This window comes from Passer domesticus, chromosome 2 (genome assembly GCF_036417665.1).
Source record: "Passer domesticus isolate bPasDom1 chromosome 2, bPasDom1.hap1, whole genome shotgun sequence".
Taxonomy (NCBI): domain Eukaryota; kingdom Metazoa; phylum Chordata; class Aves; order Passeriformes; family Passeridae; genus Passer; species Passer domesticus.
Genome location: NC_087475.1, coordinates 5528579 through 5547200, shown reverse-complemented (window position 1 = coordinate 5547200; position 18622 = coordinate 5528579). Strand labels below are relative to the sequence as shown.

The window sequence follows — 18622 nt, the reverse complement described above, 5'->3', positions numbered from 1 at the left end:
TCTGAAGTGCTTTGATATTGGGCAGCAGTGGTGGCTTGGCTTTTAAAACTTGGTGGTTCTTGTGTTCATGTAATTGAGGAGAGGCTCTAGGGAAAGCAGTTGGGGAAGCACTTAAGGCAGCTCAGCCTCAGAGTGTAGCTTTTATTTAGGAGTAGAGTTTGCTGGTGTGAGATTCTGTAAAATACCACTAGGAACAGGCTTGTATTCACACTGCCTGTGAACCAGACTGGACAGGAGGAAAAGGTTCTGACTGGATCTTTTGCTAGCTGTGAGAAAGAAGTGATGCCATGATGAAGCTTGCAGACACCATGCAAATTCCAGCATTTCTTAAATTGGAATCTGCAGCAGGAGCATGAATTGGGTCACTTCCAACCCATTTTCTCACTGCAGGAAAACCTGAGGAGGACACAGTTCCTTCAGTGGCTGGTTGCAGATCCTGTATGTCAATATTGTTAAACTTCTAAAGGATCAGAGGCTGCCATGGCAATTCCTATTCCTGAGGGATATTTTTCCTCAGCACAGGATAGACCTTGACAGTGATCTCCACTGGCTGCAGGCACTCCTGTGATCCTCACCCTGCTGCTCTTCTGGAAGAAACCCAAATTTTCTTCCAACACTTGAACTTATGACAGATTGCAGTGTGTGGGAGTGACATGAGATGTGATATCTGGCAGATGGCTCTAGCCTTTTTGTTCTTCCTGCAAGTTCTCCTTTCCTATTCCATTTCATGTTCCCTTTTCTGCACACAGCAGCTCCTGAGCTTCAGTTGTGAGACCACGTGTGCCTGGGCATTGCTTTGAAGGGCTCTGTGCAAAGTCATCAGAGAAAGGAAGCTTTGCTGGATGGTCTAAATCCTTCTAGATGTTTTCCAATCTTCCTTGTCTAGCTGGAAAACTCAAATCATTAAAAGGGAGTGGATACCACTGCTGAGGAGAGGAAGACAACACTCCTTTCCCTGGTATTTGAACTATTTATTTCTAGTGGTTAAACCTGAAGTCACTTGCTGGTGTTTATTTTCTGAACTTGAACCAAGGCCTGTCTGTGTGCCTGGCAAAAGGGAGTGGGTCAATGAGGGTGTAGTTTTATAGCAGGACTGGAAACCCTCAAACCATTCCAAGAATATTTGTAGGCCACATAAGTTCACCCCACGCTGCACTGGAGGTTTTTGTGGTGATTGTGCAACTCCTCTGCCTCTCTCCAGAGCACTGCCAATCCAAGGAGATTTTAAAAATGCAGGCAGAGGAAATGGTGTTTCTTTTCCTCAGTATTTCAAACCAAAATATAACCTTCCCACTCCTGTTGCTGGGATTTCACCAAGCCCCCCCTCAACAGCACAGTTGAGCAGAGTGACCTTTTATCTGTCATAGCAGGAAGGAACCCTAATCAAATGCAGCCCAGAACTGTGCTTTGGAACAGTCCTTACATTTTTAAGAAAACTTTGAAAACAAGCTTGTTCTATAAACAAAAATGACTGTAAACAAAGCTGTTCCTTTCTTTAAAAAGAAAAACCCCAATACAATGCAGTTGTTTTATCTCCAGGCTAATAAAAAGTTGCTGCCAATTTCAGTGCACTCCAAAATCTGCCTCAGCTTTCTTTGCTGAACTATTTTGTGTGGAGTGCTCTGATCTGAGGAGGAAACACCCTGGGGGTTTAACTCCTACTGCTTGTCCCTGCTGCCATCAGTCCTGGGTGCTGTGAAGGCAGACCAGGGTGACTTGGGAGTGTGGTGAGGGAAAGCACAATGTGATTTGTCAACAGCTGTGGATGCAGAGGCTGGAAAGAGAATTAAATGTTGATTTCAAATGTATTTGCACAGGTTATCCCCCACTCCTGCACACAATACTTCTTTCAATATTCTATTTCCCCCTCTCCTTTTCTATTAATGGGGATCATGGATGTGTTTGCACAGGAAGATGTGCCCATGGGCATGAGCTGAACATCCAGAGAAATGGCTGCCCCTCATTTCCTGACCAGCACTTACAGCCCTGACTGAACAGCTTCTCAAAAACTTATTGGAGTCAGTGCATTGCAAATGGGAGCTGGGTGCTGTTGGTTGCTTCATTCAACATTGAACTCAAACAACTCTTTATAGCTGGGTGGAGGCAGTAACTCCAGAGAATCAGCATGAAGCAAATACAGGTAGAAGCAAACTGAACTCAGCCAAGGAGCCTCCCCTGCTTCTGTCAACAGCCAGGCTCCAGCTCTCCATGGAAAGCTTTGTGCAGTTACTCACCTGTGTCAGATTTATCACATCTACACCTGCAGGCAGGATGTAGTATTTCTGCATGTTGCCATAGGGATAATCAGAATTTAATAGTCTTATCTGGCATAGAAATTCTGATTTTGGACTGCCAAACCTACTCATATATATATATATATATATGTTTGTTTATTTATTATACACATGTGAGTGTGTATATATATAGTGCATATATATATTTATTTACTATACACATGTGTATATATATAAAATTATATGTGTATATAAAAATATATATGTATATATATAAAAAGATATATAATACATACATATATGTACATAATAAACATATATAATACGTATATATATATGTGCATGTATATATACATACAGATAGAAATATATACAGTATATAAAAATAAATATGTATAAAATATATATGGATAAATATCCATATATATAGAGAGATAAATATGCATATCTATATGGATATATGGGTAAAACCATATGGATACATATGGATAGATGTATTTTTAATTTTTATATGTGTGTGTGTATGTGTATATATATGTGTGTATATGTATATATATGTATGTATATGTATATATATGTAAGAAACCCCCACCAAACAAAAAACCCCAACCATTCATGGACCCAAACTTCTTTCTAACACAAAATAGGGAGATCCTCACCATGTGTTGTATCTTTCTGTTCTATCACCCTTTGGCTTCATTTGTACATGGGAAAGGAATTATACTGCATGTAGCCCTCACTTCCTCACCCTCTGTGGGAGAAGGAAAACCTCAGTCCTGTGAAATGTCCAGGGAGCAGCACAAGTTGGCACTTCTGAGCTTTCCATGCCTTGTGTTAAAGAAAACACAGTATAAACAAGTAGCTGTGCTGTTAATCCTTTCTGAAGTGACTGCAGGAGGGAGGCAGTTATGAAACACAATATTCAACGTGAAAACACAATTAAAGCATCCATTTTTGGCACTCCATCTGTGCAGGTTTTCAGGCTTGCAGCTTGATTCGCTGCCTTTACAGCTGTGCTGCAGCCCACCAGCGTTTTGTGCTTTTAAATAAGAGCTGTGGTACTGTATTTTCTCATCAGCATCTTGTCAAGATGGCAGCATCCCATATAAATTCTGGTTAGTTTTTTGTAGTGCTGGATGTCGTGGATGTCTTCAGTGACACTTCCCCTTTATCACTGCAATATTTCACACAGCAGTGCTTCCTTTGCTTTCTAATATTTCAAAGCTCAAGAAGGGCAGAATGTCACACACCAGCTATATCAAATTAAAAGCAATATTACTCTGATTTTTTCCCCTGTTTCCTGGCCTGTGGAAGAATTCATATTATTATCTTACATGCATTTAGTTTTACCTGAAGTAGTAACTCATCATTGCCTGTAAAGCCAGCAGTATTCAGCAAACAAACCAGCAGTTTGAAAGTGAAAGCTTCTTATCTTCAAGGAAATAATGATTGTAGTATTTAGTCTCCGTCTCTAAGATTTGCATGTACTGCATTTCTGGAATACTTTACTGGGAAATTCTGTTTTGTAAACAAGGCAGAACTGTTCTGTGTCATGCAACTTCTACTGAGAGCAATATAAATCAACTGGTACTTCTCAGCTTCCCTGGAATCGATGAGAGCTTCTTTAGGGAGAAGAGCAGCTTTTACCTGCTTGTTTTTGGTCATTACGTCATAAAATTGAATTTTAAGCCTTTTCCCTCTGTTGCCACGACCTTCATTAAAAGCCAAAAAATATCTCCAAAACCCCAAAGTGATTAAAAAAAAAAAAAGAACCATGGCAAAAAAAGATCCCGGTGATCCCTCTGCTCAGTGTAAAGCCACCTAATTAAGATTTAGAATATTTGGTCAGAATTAGTCATATCAAATGAAGCTCTGTCCCTTCTCTCCTCTCCATGGTGCAGCCAGGAGAAAGTTTCAGCCACTCCTTGTTTTGTTTCAGCACAGGTACAATCTACAATAAATTTTTTAAAAAATAAAATGAGGGAAATCCTCCTGTTTCACCTTTGCAGCTGCAGAGACCCCTGAACACTCAGAGCACTCAGGTGTGGCAGCTCTGTTTGGATGTGTCAGGCACAGAAAAGCTGCTGCAGCATTTTCCTTTCCCATAAATAAGCAGTGGGTATATTCAGGAAGGCACTGGAAACAAGTTGATAAAATCAAAAAGCAAGAGGTTCTTTTCACCCTGTCAGCTTTTTTGTTGTGCTTGCTGGGGAACCCAGCAGTGTTGTGGAGGTAGCAGAAGGGAAATAAATCCATGTGTGAATTAATCACAGCTGCTGGGGTTCTTAGGAGGTTCCCAGGACATTTCTTGCCCTGTGGCTTTTCTGGCACCGCAGAGGCAATGCCCTGTCCCAGTCCTTGCCTGCCCTGTGCCACCCTGCCCTGACATCTGGATTGTCCCACAGAGGCTGAGGGATGCTGTCTGTGGCTGGGGTTTGTGCTGCACCCCTTTTTGGGGAGGCAAGGCACGGCAAGAGCTGCTCTCTTCACTGGCAGGGCTGGAGAGGAGGCTGCAGAGCCTGCTGAGGGATGTGTGACCATGAGAAGCCTTCACCCAGCTCCTCCCTCTGCTTTGATGTGTCCTCTCTGCCCAGCTCCCCTCACTGCATCCCACCCTGCTGGGGTACCTGTTACCCATTCCTCCACTCAGGCTGGGCCCTCCCAGGGGCTCCCCTGTCAGGGAGACCCTCCTGGAGTGGTTTTGTGTCAGGAAAGAGAGACACACTGGATTTTTTCGGTCTTCAGGTTCTTGTTTCCTTTTATCTAAAATTTTGCAGTCTGTCCACACCAGGCTCAGTGCACTGGAAAAGCACCACAAAAATGGCCAACAATCTCTTGTTACAAGGTCTTTTAAGACTAAACTATCCAGTTAAGAACTGACACCTAGATTATTTCCCCTTTTAACTTATCCCCAAATGCCCCAATGTGGATTTTTCCACCCAATTACAAAATGCCACCCAAACCCATGAAGAAGAAGGAAGAAGCATGAAGAGGAAACCCAGGATGACATCCTGTGCCCTCCACCTTGCTTCCATCCACAACATACTAAAAATCCCAAAACCTAAATTTCCCACACTCATCCCTCATCACTCCCTGAGAGATGCCACCTCTTTTTTCTGCAGGCATGGGCAGGTCCATGACCCCTGTGTGCATGGGGAGATGGAGGAAATCCCTCCCTGTGAGGGTGCTGAGGCACTGGAACACGTTGCCCAGACAAGTTTTGGATGCCTCAACCCTGGAAGTGTTCAAGGCCAGGCTGGACAGGGCTTGGAGCAATCTGGGATAATGGGAGGTGTCCCTGTCCATGGCAGGGATTTGGGAAGAGATGATCTTTAAGGTCCCTTCCAACCCAAACGAATTTGGATTCTTTTTTAAATACAGATCACATCAAAGTGGCAAAAGATGAAGAAAGGGTCAGGAAATGGCACTGCCTGGTAAGCAAAGAGCTCTGCAAGAGTGGCTGCCTTTATTCCTGACTGGGAGGTATCAGGGATGAGAAGGTGTTTCACCTTGGACACCCAGCCCTTTCTGCTGCCCTGGGGAGCAGGCTGGCAGTGAGAGATCTCCCTCCCCAGTGCCCTTGCTGATCAGCTTTCCTTGGAAACAGCAGCTCTGTGGGAGGGACAAACCCAGGGAGACAGGAGAGCTGGCAGGCTGGGGACACACGCTGGGGAAGTGGGGCTGTGTCCCCAGCTCACTGTGGCCATATCTTTACAGGACTTTCTAAAAGGGAATATAGTGATAGGGTGATAGATAATGGGTTTAAAGGGAAACAGGGAGGGGTTAGATTAGGTTTTAGGAAGAAATTCTTTCCTGTGAGGCACTGTGAGGTGGTGAGGCCCTGGCACAGGGTGCCCAGAGAAGCTGTGCTTGCCCCATCCCTGGAAGTGTTCAAAACCAGGTTGGATGGGGCTCTGGGCAACCTGAAGGTGTCCCTGTCCACGGCAGGGATTTTAAAAATGAGTTTTAAGATCCTTTCCAACTCAAACTGTGATTCTGTGGTGTTTTCAGGCCCCTGGGCAGGAGGCAGGGGGACAGGCGGTGTCGCTGGGAGCTGATCCCACCCTGGCCAGCTCCATGGGGGACATTTGCAGAAGCAGATGCCAGGGAAGCCAAGCTGCCCTCAGGCTTTGCTCCAGAGCTGGGGGAACACCCAGCTTGCAGCACTCAGCTGCCAGACCCTTCCCAGCCACTGCCCACACCGCTCCATGTGGGCTCCATCAGACAGAGAGAGCTCCTGTCCACCTGCAGCACATCACACACACCCAGCACATCACACACACCCAGCACATCACACACACCCAACCCCCTCTGCTCTGCCTCAGTCAGGCCTTCCAAACCTCCAAACAAAGGGAATTTAGCCCTGGTGAGCACCAACTTCCCCAGTTTTTAGCCTTGCTCCTCTTGGGGCGGACAGGGCTGCACCACCCCTGTGGTGGCACGAAATTACCCAGCCCTTACTCACCTTTGGTGACATTCTGCCCTGCTCCCCTGGCAGCACTGGGCACTGATTTCCAGAGAAATCACGTGTGGTGAGTAAAGTACAGCCCAGGTAAAGGAAAAGCCTTTCCTGGGGTGGCAGAGGCTGCCTGGGCTCACCCCAGTGCTCTTTGCTTTGTGCCCGTGGGGTCAATGGGATCTTTGCTCTCAGCTGGGCTGAGCACGGTGTTCCCATCTCAGCTCATCCACTTACAATAAAATGACTAATTCGTGAGGAAATCATATCTAAATTATGCTGGTTTAAATTCATCGGAGGAGATGAATGCTCAGGGGAACACAGGGATCTAGGGCAGGAAGGGAAAGTCTTCCTGGAGCTGAGGTTTCAGCCAAGCTCCTCTGGGAAGTGAGCAGATCCCATCTGTAGAGTTTCCAAGAAGGATTCTGTCTGTCTGACTGTAGAGGAGCTGCATCAGTCCCTGCACACCCTGCCATGGGTAGGAGTTGTGCAATCAGCAAATCATTCCTGAGCTACAGCAGGAGAAACAAGCTGTGGCCATCACTGCCCCTGCCACAAGCCAAGCAAGAAACTTCAGCCAAAAAAAAAAACCCCAAAAAACAAAACAAAACAAAAAACCACAACCAAAACCAAAGCCCAAAAAAACAACAAAAAAACCCCAAAACCAAAGCCCCAAAAAACAACAAAAAAACCCCAAATACCAAACAAACAAAAAAACCCCAAAAACAAACAAAACCAAAAAAATCCCCCCCAAAAAACAAAAAAAAAAACCCAACAAACAAACAAAAACCCCCCAAAACCCCAAAGAACCCCAAAACAAACAAAAAAATAGCCCAAACAAAAAAAAAAAAATTCAAATGGCTTTGCACTGACAACTTCTTTCTTGTAATGTAATGTAATTAGTGTTTCACTGATTGGGTTCTGCATCATGCTGGTGACTTTCCTGACTTCTCTCTCAGATGAGCAGCACTGTGCTCACACAGAGGTTCAGAGCAGGACCTGCAGAAGGATTGAGGTGGGAGGAGGAGTTTGCTGTCCCTGCAGAACGTTCAGCACCATCACTTGCTGACCCTCCTAGGGCATGCAGTGCACCACTGGAATTCATTAATGTCCCTTTTGGGGTGATGTGGTCAGCTCCTTGAGGCAGGAGGAGCTGTGCTTCACTTCCCACCTGCAGCCTGCCCACGAGTTTGGGGCTGCTGTGGTATGAGGCCTTTGTCCAGAGAAAGTAACATGCAGGATTAGAAGTGGAAATAAAATTAATGGCATCTGCTCTAACTTCTCCTAGAAAAAGGAGACAGCCATTCCCATCTTATCCTGGCAGATATGTGTCTCCTGCTGGGATGTGGCTGTCCCTGGAGAAAGATGGATGAATTTTAAACTGAGAGGCTCCCAGTGACAGTTTTATGGACCCATGTGGGTGAGCACTGTGGAAGTGCTGTTAGAGCCAGACTGAAGAAGCAGTGTTTAGATTTGAGAGGTTTAGTCTCAGATTTGAGGTCAAAGTTGCAGCTTGAGCCAAACCCATTTGGGATGACTCACGTCAGAGACCCTCACTAGCATCTGTGATTATTGTAAAATTGCCAGCTGGTAAATCTCAGCTTGATGTGGAGGAAGAAAATACTGGAAAAACTTCATGGTAGACTCAGTGCTGAGAGGGTAAGCTCTGGCTCCCTTTCAGCTGTTGTGGTTTTAGGGGCTTTTTTTGTCTTTCTGGTGGCTCTGCCTGTGGGACCACTCAGGGCTGGGTGGCTGATGTACATTTCTTATGGATTCATATTCCTGGCAGAGGTGTTGGAAGTGATCAGTAGCTTTTGATAGTTGCAAAATTTACTGTCAGCACCATGTAATCACTGAGAAAAGTGGTTATTATCCTCTCCACCCCGCTAACTCCTTGAGGATAAAAAAAAAATCTCTAAAAATTTTGTGTAATTTTCTTCTTTGATCCTCCCTTGGCAATTCTTTGAACAGTGGTTGTGCAGCTGGGAGTGGGGAGACTGATGTGGGTGTCATGTGAAAGATTTTAGTGTTTTGTGAAGGGATAATGAAACAGCCCTCAAAAATGGGGAGTCCTTCAAAATGATTAGTCCCCTTCACCTGTGTAAAGACAGACATTAATATTCTTCTGGGACTCTGTGAACAGTATGTGCCAGCATGAAAAGAAATGTCAGGCTCTTATACATGTCCTTGTTATTATGCTGCTTTTCCTTACATGAGAATGCATTTAGATGGGTTAAAAAGAGGCTCTTAATGGACTGGAGTGGCTAATAATATAATGCTGGAAAATGAGATAGTGGAGGAGATGAAAGGTTTCAGCTTTGGGCAGCATGGGACATGGCTGGAGCTGATGAACCTGGATTTGGGCAGGAGGAGGTAAAGTCATGCCTGGTGTAAACACTGCAGCCATCACATGGCAGGAATTCACCTGTTGGGCCTCCTGCACCCATGAATCTCTAACTGGAATTTTGTCTGATGAGCCTGGTTGTCACCGTCATGTTTTCTGGAAAAATCCCCTTGCCCAGGATTTTCTCCTGGGAAGCTGAGAAGCCTCAGTTTCTCCTGGGTTTTGCTGCTTTGGAATGCAATATGGAGATTGTTTATCCAGCATGTGAATTGTTTTTACTTAATGATCAATCACAGCCAGCTGTATTGGACTCTGGAGAGGAGTCAGTCACGAGTTTTCATTATCATTCTTGTTAAGCCTTCTGATGTATCCTTTCTCTATAGTTTAGTATAGTTTTAGTATAGCATGATATGATACGATATGATATATAATTATAATATAATATAATATAATATAATATAATATAATATAATTAATATAATATAATTAATATAATATAATATAATATAATATAATATAATATAATATAATATAATATAATATAATATAATATAATATAATATAATATATATATCGACCTTCTGAGAACATGGAGTCAGATTCATCTCTTTCCTCATCCTGGGGACCCTCACAAAGACCACACTGGTCTGCAAATTTGTGTGCAAATGGAACTGCCAAATTTTTGTTAAAGGCTGTGCTGCAACTTGAGAGCGCCCTTCCTGAGCCTAAAACAGAATCCCAGAATGGTTTGGGTTGGAGGAGACCTTCAAGATCATCTTGTTCCACTGTGCCAGGCTGCTCCAGCCCCAGTGTCCATCCTGGCCTTGGGCACTGCCAGGGATCCAGGGGCTCCACAGCTGCTCTGGGCACCCTGTGCCAGGGATGAATTTCTGCCTAATATTCAATCTAACCCTACTCTCTTCTGGTTTTTCCCCTTGTCCTGTCACTCTTTAAAGGGACTGGCCTTGCTGGGGGTGCAGATTGGAGCATGAGCTCCCTGTCCTGCAGATCAAAATTCTCCTGCTGTGTCCCGAGAGGAATGACAAAAGGATTTGGCTGCAGATCTCCTTTAGTGCCTGCAGTGATTCCTCCTCCTCCTGTGGGGGGGGGGGGGGGGGGGGGAAGGAAGGAAGGAAGGAAGGAAGGAAGGAAGGAAGGAAGGAAGGAAGGAAGGAAGGAAGGAAGGAAGGAAGGAAGGAAGGGGGAGCCCCACAGCACAGAGCATCCGTGGCCGTGTCCCAGGGCAGCCAAGGCAGCATGTGCCACACACCCAGAGCTGGTCCAGGCACTTCCATCTGCCCTGCTGTGTTTACACAAGCTCATTTTCCAGGCAGCTCTTGGAGGCACCAGCCTGCAGCTTCAGGATGACTGCCCTGGGCGAATGCACATCCAGAGAGCACATTTTGATATGACTCAGGGAGGTGAAATGAACTTTTTGCTGAGCTCTGAAAAAGACAGGTCTCAAAAAACAAAATTTAAAAACCTCAGGCAAACCCCATCTGGCAAACAGGCTTTGATTTTGACCCCACGGTATGGAGTAATAAATCCATCCATGAAGCAAAGCACAGGACTCAGTTCTTTTCTGAAAGAATGTCAATGTGAATAAAGGTTGTTATTCACTTTTACAGTCTGCAAACACCATTCTCACTCTGCAAACTCCGAGTTCCTCCTGCAAGTCACGCCATGGAACCCCTCTCCATGTACAATGTGTCTTTCAGAGTGATTATTGTCTCCCCTGTTAAATGTTAACGACTGGGATGAGAAAAGACCTTTGTCCTGGAGATAAATTCAGAGGTGTCACAAGGTTGTTGCACTGGAAATAATGGACTTAATCTCAGCATTGGAAGTAGTAAACTCTGAGTTAACACAGTTCATGTTTGAAAGAAAGAGCTGTACCATACTAATTGGTGCAAGCTTTTAATACTAATCAGCTTGTAACCTTTTCAATTTAATTTTAGGTATTTTCATGCAAAGTATGCCTGGATCTGTAGAACACCTACATGAAGCCATGTGAATGTCTGTAATTCAGTGCAGTTCAAAGCTGTGGGAGCTGCTGAGTGCTCACAATTTTCTCCTCAGTAGAAACAGTTCAAGAAATACATAAATAAAAATGTAGGCTTAGAAATGCAATTTTTTTGGTGCCTTTTGCATGCAGCTGCCAGTGGATGAAGCTGGATGACCTGTCCTAGCTCAGTGTTTTATGAAGGTGCATGGGTGGAAAAGGCAGCCTGAAGCACAGGTCAAGGAGTAAATCACCATGCAGGGTGGAGAAATGACACAGCTGGGAGGATAAAATGAAAGGCTGTAAATAAAGGGGACATTCCTGTACTTTTTGTCCATTACAAGCCAGGATCTCCCTGGCTCTGGATGACACAGCCTTGGCTCAACAACCCTAAAATGGGTGATGTGTCCTCTGCAGGAAAAGGAGCTGGGAAGAGTCACTGCCCTGGAGATCTGCCCTTGGCAGCACACACAGCAGGCAAGAGAAAGAGGAGGAGGAGGATCAAAGTCTTGGGTGAGGGGGAGAAAAATGAAGAAGAAAAGGAATGAAGAGATGAAATTGTCCTTTATGACGCACACGCCACCCCAGGGAACTGTCAGGAGGACATGGGGACCTGTGACCCCATAACCTTTAGGAACATATTTCTTCAGCTCTCCCTATGACAAGAAATCACCTCCCTGCAGCCAGTCCTGGAGGCACCAGTGGGTCCAGCTGCCCTGGGCAGCACTGGGGAGTGGTGGGAGGGCAGCTGCCACTGGGGGAACACCAAATTCCCAGTGTGAGCAATAAAACTCTGCCTGAAATGATTTTTTTTTTTTTTTTGGAAGGGAAATAATAACTCAAACACATAAGCACAGCTCTGAATGCTCATTTCATTTTGCTGGGGCTTGCTCAGTAAAGAATATGAAATTTCCATCTTTCAAGTTCGTACTGGTTTTTGGGCTTTTGGTGTTTTTTTGCTAGGGAATTTCCTCATCAAAAGGGAAATCTTTCCACCTTCCTAGAGAGGTGGTTAGTGCCCCAAGCTTGTTGGTGCTTAAGGTGTGTTTTGCCTGAATAACAAGCTGTAATTTTGGCCAGCCCTGAAGGGGCAGCAGCAGTGATGAGGGACAAATTGGCTTCCAGGGCTTACCCAGGGCAGCTGCAAGCTGGGCAATCCAGAAGGCATGGCTTGGGCACACAAATTTGAGGAGGATTTATGTGGTTTTGTGTTGATTTTCTCACGCCATTTTCCAGCCTGGAGTGTGTCCCAGCTGTCCTGAGCCCAGAGCACCATCAGTGGGCTGAGAACAAGCTTTTTGGTTTTGTTGTTGTTTTTTTTTTTTTTTGTATAAAATGACAGAGCTGCTACAAGTCCCTGTCAGTTTGGAGCTTTAGGGCAGAGGATCTGCTGGGTCTGCCAGCCAGGCTGTAACTGTGCTTCCACACAGTTTGGAAAACAGATTTTTCCTCAGAGACTTTACAGCAAACGTTGGCTGTGACAACACCGGTTTGCACTTTCCAAACCCTCCTGGTTCTAAGTTTGTCTTGCAACAGAGCCAAGAGTGGTGTTACAAAATTGTCTACAGATAGCTGCTTTATGTGTGTGCTTGTGCCTGAGTACACCTGTGATTCCTGACTACCTGCCAAAATAGCCAGAAAGCTTTTTTTGTGTGTGTGAGTTTGACTTCTCACTAGCCAAGAGCCAGACTTGCTACACCACCATGTCTGACCTGTTGGTTACAGCTCCTTCCTTTATAAAAACATCCAAAAAGTGGGTTTGGCCAGAAGTTTTTATTTTCTGATAATGGGAGCTGTTGGTTTTTTTGCATCCAAAAAAACCACAAGGTGCTTTACAAATGTGGCTCTCCCTGTTTGAAAGGAGAGGGAAGCCCTGGCTGCTGACTTGCTCCAGAAGGGATTTGAAGCCAGTGACAGATTATTAAATTTATTATTATGATGTGTGTTCTGTGTACTGGTGTTCTGTGCCATCACAGCATTCACACACAGCCCTCCAATGCCCCATTTTTTCAGAGTCCAAACAACATCTCTGCCTAGGCACTGCCCTGGAGAGCTGAGAGAAAGGAGAAATCACCTGCTGCTCTCCCATCTTGCCTAGAAAAGGAGCATCCAAGCTCTTCCATTTTAAACACACTTCAGGAAGTTTTTGCTGCATTCTTCTGGTACTAAACAGTCCCCTTGACAAGGGTGCTGTGTGGAAGAGGGTGGTGCATACAGAAGGGGGCTCAGGAGGCCCCAGAACAACCTCTTGGACAGTGATTTCTTTGAGCTGGGAGTCAGAGCAGCAGCTGGATGGCCCTGCATGAGGCTCCCTTCCTAGAAACTCTTCCTGTGGGCTGGGGGTTGAGTGCTCCTCATCCCTGACAGGTTTTATCCTTTGTTTTATAGCCAAGGAGATGGGAAACAGGCAGAGAGGGGAGATTCTGTGTTAGTGGAGCAGGTGATTTGCCCACTCTGCTCTCTCACAGAAATTTTTACAGTATGACAGGAGAATAAAAGCAGAGTGTGGCTCTTAATCCCACAGACCAGGCATGAAGGTAAACTTGCTCTTCAGATGTTTTTAGAGAGAGGCTTGCAGCAAAATCCTGCTGTTCAAAATGGGAAAATTGGACAGTGCATGACAGTGCTTCTCCTGACAGGCTCAAACTCCCACATGGGGCAGATGCTGCTATTGCTGCTCAGAGGCAGCTCTGAGATGAACAATTTCCATGTGCAGATACTCCCGTGGCATTACATGGCTCCTGTATTAACAGACACTGAACTTCCCTTGTTAAATTTAAAAATTTAACATTTTTAAAAAGCTGTTTCCCTCCCAAGACGTGCAGACTCAGTTTGATATGATTATCAAACCACACTAAAACACAGAGTAATGGGCTGTGGGATCTCACATCTTTAAAAAAAAAAGAAGTAAAATCCCAGAGCTCATCATTAGCTTCCCAGGCTAAATGGTGTGGAATTGTTATAACCCATTTCATGTTCAGCTTTGATCACAGCAATGCAAGGCTGGGGTGCACCTGGCACTGTCATGAAGCTGAAAGCTGCAACAGGTCATAGAAAATTCTCTGTAAGACACCTCCTGTAAACAGAAACAACACTGAGACACAATACCCACTCTTAGTCATTGGAATCGGGGGAGAAAAGATTAAATCACACTCAGACATCTGTCTCCCTGCCTCAAAAAATTTCATTCTCATGCTAAGTCTGGTTTTAAAATGTCACCTTGAAAATGTGTGACATTTTAATGGGCTGATTGCCTGAGATTCTCAAATCCTTTAATTAGCATATGAATCACAATGTTAAATATTGTGGGAAAAGCATAAGAAACTAGAATTATGAGAGAATGCTGTGCATTTCCCTTGGTTAAACATATCTTGGGAGGACTGTCTCACAGAAATCTAATATTACAAAGACAAATGAGATTTAAAAAAATACTGGGTATTCCCATTTATACCATCAGCTGGTTGTTTTTTTTTTTTTTTAATTTTACAGCTGCCTGTGAAAGCAGCCTGGGTGTTGCCTGTTCTTTCAATAACCCTCACAGCACATTACAGCATCACCACAGTCACTACTGCAGCCCTCAGGGTGGGTTGCATTCCCTTTTTCCACGTTTCTGATGCAGCTCCAAAATATTCAGCAGGATTTCATCAACGTCTTTTGTTCATCTCTCTGCAGTAAACAGTTTTTTTTGGTTGTTCCTAAAAATGGTGGAGGCCAAAACAAGCCATCAATTCCCAAAAATCCTTCAGTCAGAGAAAGCCAAGGAGCCTGCAGTGTGCAAGAAGCTCCTTTGTGCCAGGCTGGTGGGAGCTAAGCACACAGATAAATTATTGCTGGATTTGGGTTTGTGGTCAGAGAAAAACCTTCCAGCTGAAACAAAACTTCCTATAAGGATCTAACTCTTGGGGAGTTTTAGTGGGAGGAGGGGGCAGTGAAGTTTGCCCAGCAGGTTTTCTCATCTCAGTGCAGAGCTGGCAAGGCCTGAGCCATTGTTCATGGCTCCTGCACAGCTCATCTGCTCTGGGAGCTGATTTGGGACGGAAATCCGCCCGAATGGAGATGGTAAATTCCATTTGCTTGTGCAAAAAGTGGTGAAGAATTCCACAGAGGAACAATCTGGGAATGTACTTTGGATTATAAGATTTAGGAAAGAAAAAGGGCACAAACCACACAATACAGATTTGACCTTCAAGCATCAGAAGTTTGAGGTTAATCAAAACTAGGGTGTAGTTCATCCATTCATGAAGATGTCTGTGTGAGTTGGAGCTGACCCTGGGCTTGGATCCTTCCATTTCCCTTGGGATCTGTTCAAATCCAGGGATCAGAGCCCTTTCCAGTTTGCAGCAGAAAGCCCAAAACCACACACAAAAGTTGTTTAAAGGAGGAGGCACCAGCAGACAGAACCAGCTGTGAGTCTGTCCTGGGTCTCTGGAAACTTCCAGGTAGGAACAGAGTAGAGGGATGGAAGTTTTGGGCTAATTTGGATCTCTCTGAGAGATTGGAGAGTAACTGAAATAACACAGTTTGTGTGCCAATGAAAGAGACCAAACACAGGAAATGGCACTGGGGGAGAAACGAGAGTTAAACTCAGGATTATTGTGCAGAAACAACAGGAGAACAACCTGAATTTCCAGAGCAGGAGGCAGAATTTGCTGTTCAGGGCTGGTTCCAGAGGCCTGCCAGAGAGGCTGAGCTGCCTCAAGTGTTTCCTGGGCCATGGTGGGGGGAAAGATTGTCCCTTTTCTGCTCATCCCCCTGACAAGCCAGCTGCAGCTTTGGGATTTACAGAGCTGGGGAGCCAAGGGGAACCTGAGCAATGTCCATGCCTGTGACTGCCACTGTGGGAGATGCCAGCACACCAAGGTGCATGGAATCCCTGCTCCCAGCAGCCACACCTGATGGGGTGTGAAACCCCCAGCAAGGACAACCTTTCCCTCCAACCTTTCCCAGAAACCAGGTGAGCAGCATGGCTGTGGCTTGATTCCCATGGGGGATTTATTCAGCCTTCCCTTTGGTGAGCTGGTGCACAGGAATCCATCCCAGCACTGTCTGTTCTCACTGCTCCAACCCCTGGGCAGAGCTTGGCTCCCAACCATCACTAAACCATCAATGGAATTGAAACTTTCCATGCTGTGCCACAGGAATAATTCTAAGGCTTCTCCTCCAAGGAAAACCATCTCTCTCCCCTCCTGTACAGCCCCTTCCCTTGCATTCATTCTTGGTCTTTAGGAACATGGACTGTTCTCATGTGAACACATGCACAAAATGAAACAATAACACCCATTTCTGTAGAAGAATATATTATTTAGCAGATTGGTTTAAAAGGTAAAAAAAAAAAATCTGTACATCTTTGAAGGTGTCTCTTGTTGGGGTTTTTTTTGCATTAACAAGGATAAAAATGAGTTTGCACCGTGGTTTTTTCAGCTTTGTGCTCCATTCTTTGCTCGTGCTGAAGGATCCCATGGTATCCAGCTGTACCAGGCCACAAAGCAACCCAGCAAACTCACTACAGTTTCTTCTGATTTCTTCTAGTGTAGGAAAAAAAAAAGAAAATTGAATCCACTATGCTGGGCTTCTGAATGTACTGTGAACACTATAAAATTCAGAGAATAATGAGGAGAAATGTGTCATTGGGGCCTACCAGGCAAACAAAAATGTATGCCTGGACCCTTGTCAGTGCACAAGCATCTGGTGAGCTATGCTGCAATTAGCATACTGCTGTACAGAGAGTGTCTTGACTAAAACAGCCCCTGGTGCCAGGGGACCATGTCCCAGAAAAGGCTCCTTAGCTAAACTCTGATTTGTCTCTACAGACTGCAGGCAGAAAGGCAGATCTGCTGAAGGGTGGAGCTGTGCACAGGGAGAATCCTGCCAGGAGGCTGTGGAGGGAATGCTGGAGCCTGGGCAATCCTGCCAGGAGGCTGTGGTGAGAGTTCAGGATCCTGGGCAATCCTGCCAGGAGGCTGTGGTGAGAGTTCAGGAGCCTGGGCAATCCTGCCAGGAGGCTGTGGTGAGAGTTCAGGATCCTGGGCAATCCTGCCAGGAGGCTGTGGTGAGAGTTCAGGATCCTGGGCAATCCTTCCAGGAGGCTGTGCAGGGAATTCAGGATCCTGGGCAATGCTGGCAGGAGGCTGTGCAGGGAATGCCAGAGTCTGGGGATCGCGCGGTGTCCGGCGGCAGCAGCAGCTCTGTGGGAGGCTGCAGGCTGTGGATCCATCTCTCCCTGCATGGTCCCACTTGGGTTTTGACGTAGCCACCACCTCTGCTTGGCCAACACAGCATTTCTCAAACCAGAGTAGCCTCAAGGCTCGTGGTTTATTTGTTCAAAGGCTGTTTCCTCTCACTTTTCGGTGCTGCCAGGGGTCAAACCTTCACTTTTCTGTTTCTGCAGCTGGAATGAAGAGCAGAGCAGGATTAATCCCCCCTGACTCACACTCACAGTGCTGCTGTGAGTCCCACGCTCAGCTCTCCACAAGGCATGTGCAACATTTCCTGGGAAATAATAGGCAGCAGCTTGGAATATCACAGGCATTGTTTCATCCAAACAGCTCTGGATGAATGTCCTGGGTAAACAGAACTCAGTCTTTCTCATCAGCTATTGTACTAGGCTCTCAGATTATTAATTAAGTTCTCTTGTTTCAGAATATTTCTGAATTCAAGCAGCTCCTATTTTTTAAGGCCTCTTGTGCCAATACACTGTAATTAAAGCTCCATCAGTTTGTATAAAAATGCTGTTTTGACAGCTTCTGTAAACCAGAAGTAAAATCTCAGCTCAACTTGAAAGATGAATAAAACTCAGAAAGTCTGGCAGTCGTATTTGAGTTCTTTTGCCCTCCTTTGACAAATGCTCCTGTCTAAATCGAAAAATGCCTAAAAGGCTTTGTTCTCCTTTAAAATTTAGTGCCCTCAGAGCCTGTGCTCTTTGATCAACAAGCCTCAGTACTTGAACTGCTGAGGGGCTTTTTCTCCAAAGCACTTGGGAGGAGATGGGAGCTACAGCAAAGCCACTGTTCCACTCATGGATGATCAAGTGGAGGAACCTTCATTACCCACATACCAAAAATATCAGCACAACTGGTTCTCCAGGGCACTTCCCAACTTATTTTCAATGATGGCTGATAGTAGCCTGCCTACATAGTGATTTTTTTTTAATGTCAGAAACTCCCTATTCTGTGATGACATTAGGGCAGGTTTTGTCGTGGATCTTGGCAGGGAAAAGAGGCACTGTAAGAGGTGTGCAAGAAAGGAGTGCAGGGCCATTGTCACAGGCTGCAGGGAGCTGGACCAGCACTCTGCTGCCCTGGGCACTGCTCTCTGCCCTGCCAGGCTCCTGAGGCAATGCAGACCTGCTGAGAAACAGCAAATGTGCTTACCTGGAATTCCCACCTCCCCTGAGCCTCACAAAATGAGAGACGCTCTGTACATTAAACTCCCCAATGGGCAATTAAAGGACTTCACTGGTTGTGTGTTTAATCCTCCTGGGTGCTTTGCATGACTGAGTGATTCCTCATAAAATGCCAAGCCCATCCTCGATGACACACACGTGACTGGAAGTTCCTTCCCAGAAAATAAACTGGTGCTGCAGAGCC

The 18622-nt window shown here is 45.4% G+C and overlaps 2 protein-coding genes across 11 annotated transcripts in view; one reads left to right on the top strand and one right to left on the bottom strand.

The window, feature by feature from the left end:
* Positions 1-18622, top strand: part of WDR4 (WD repeat domain 4) — a 66057-nt gene that overhangs the window by 20546 nt on the left and 26889 nt on the right. The window contains exons 11-12 of one of the 4 annotated variants that reach the window (XM_064406760.1): positions 5616-5668; positions 11454-11678. In XM_064406760.1, coding sequence (XP_064262830.1) covers positions 5616-5668; positions 11454-11663 — 263 coding nt within the window. In that variant the 3' untranslated portion in view covers positions 11664-11678. Of the gene's footprint in view, positions 1-5615; positions 5669-10992; positions 11064-11453; positions 11679-18622 lie in introns of those variants that run through there. The other 3 variants (XM_064406775.1, XM_064406769.1, XM_064406777.1) reach the window with 3 other exon arrangements.
* The window catches only part of PDE9A (phosphodiesterase 9A), a 51501-nt gene continuing 49195 nt past the window's right edge, over positions 16317-18622 (bottom strand). For all 7 annotated transcript variants that reach the window (XM_064406736.1, XM_064406737.1, XM_064406752.1 and 4 more), the window contains one exon: positions 16317-17424. In XM_064406736.1, the coding sequence (XP_064262806.1) occupies positions 17374-17424 (51 nt within the window). In that variant the 3' untranslated portion in view covers positions 16317-17373. The remainder of the gene's footprint in view (positions 17425-18622) is intronic.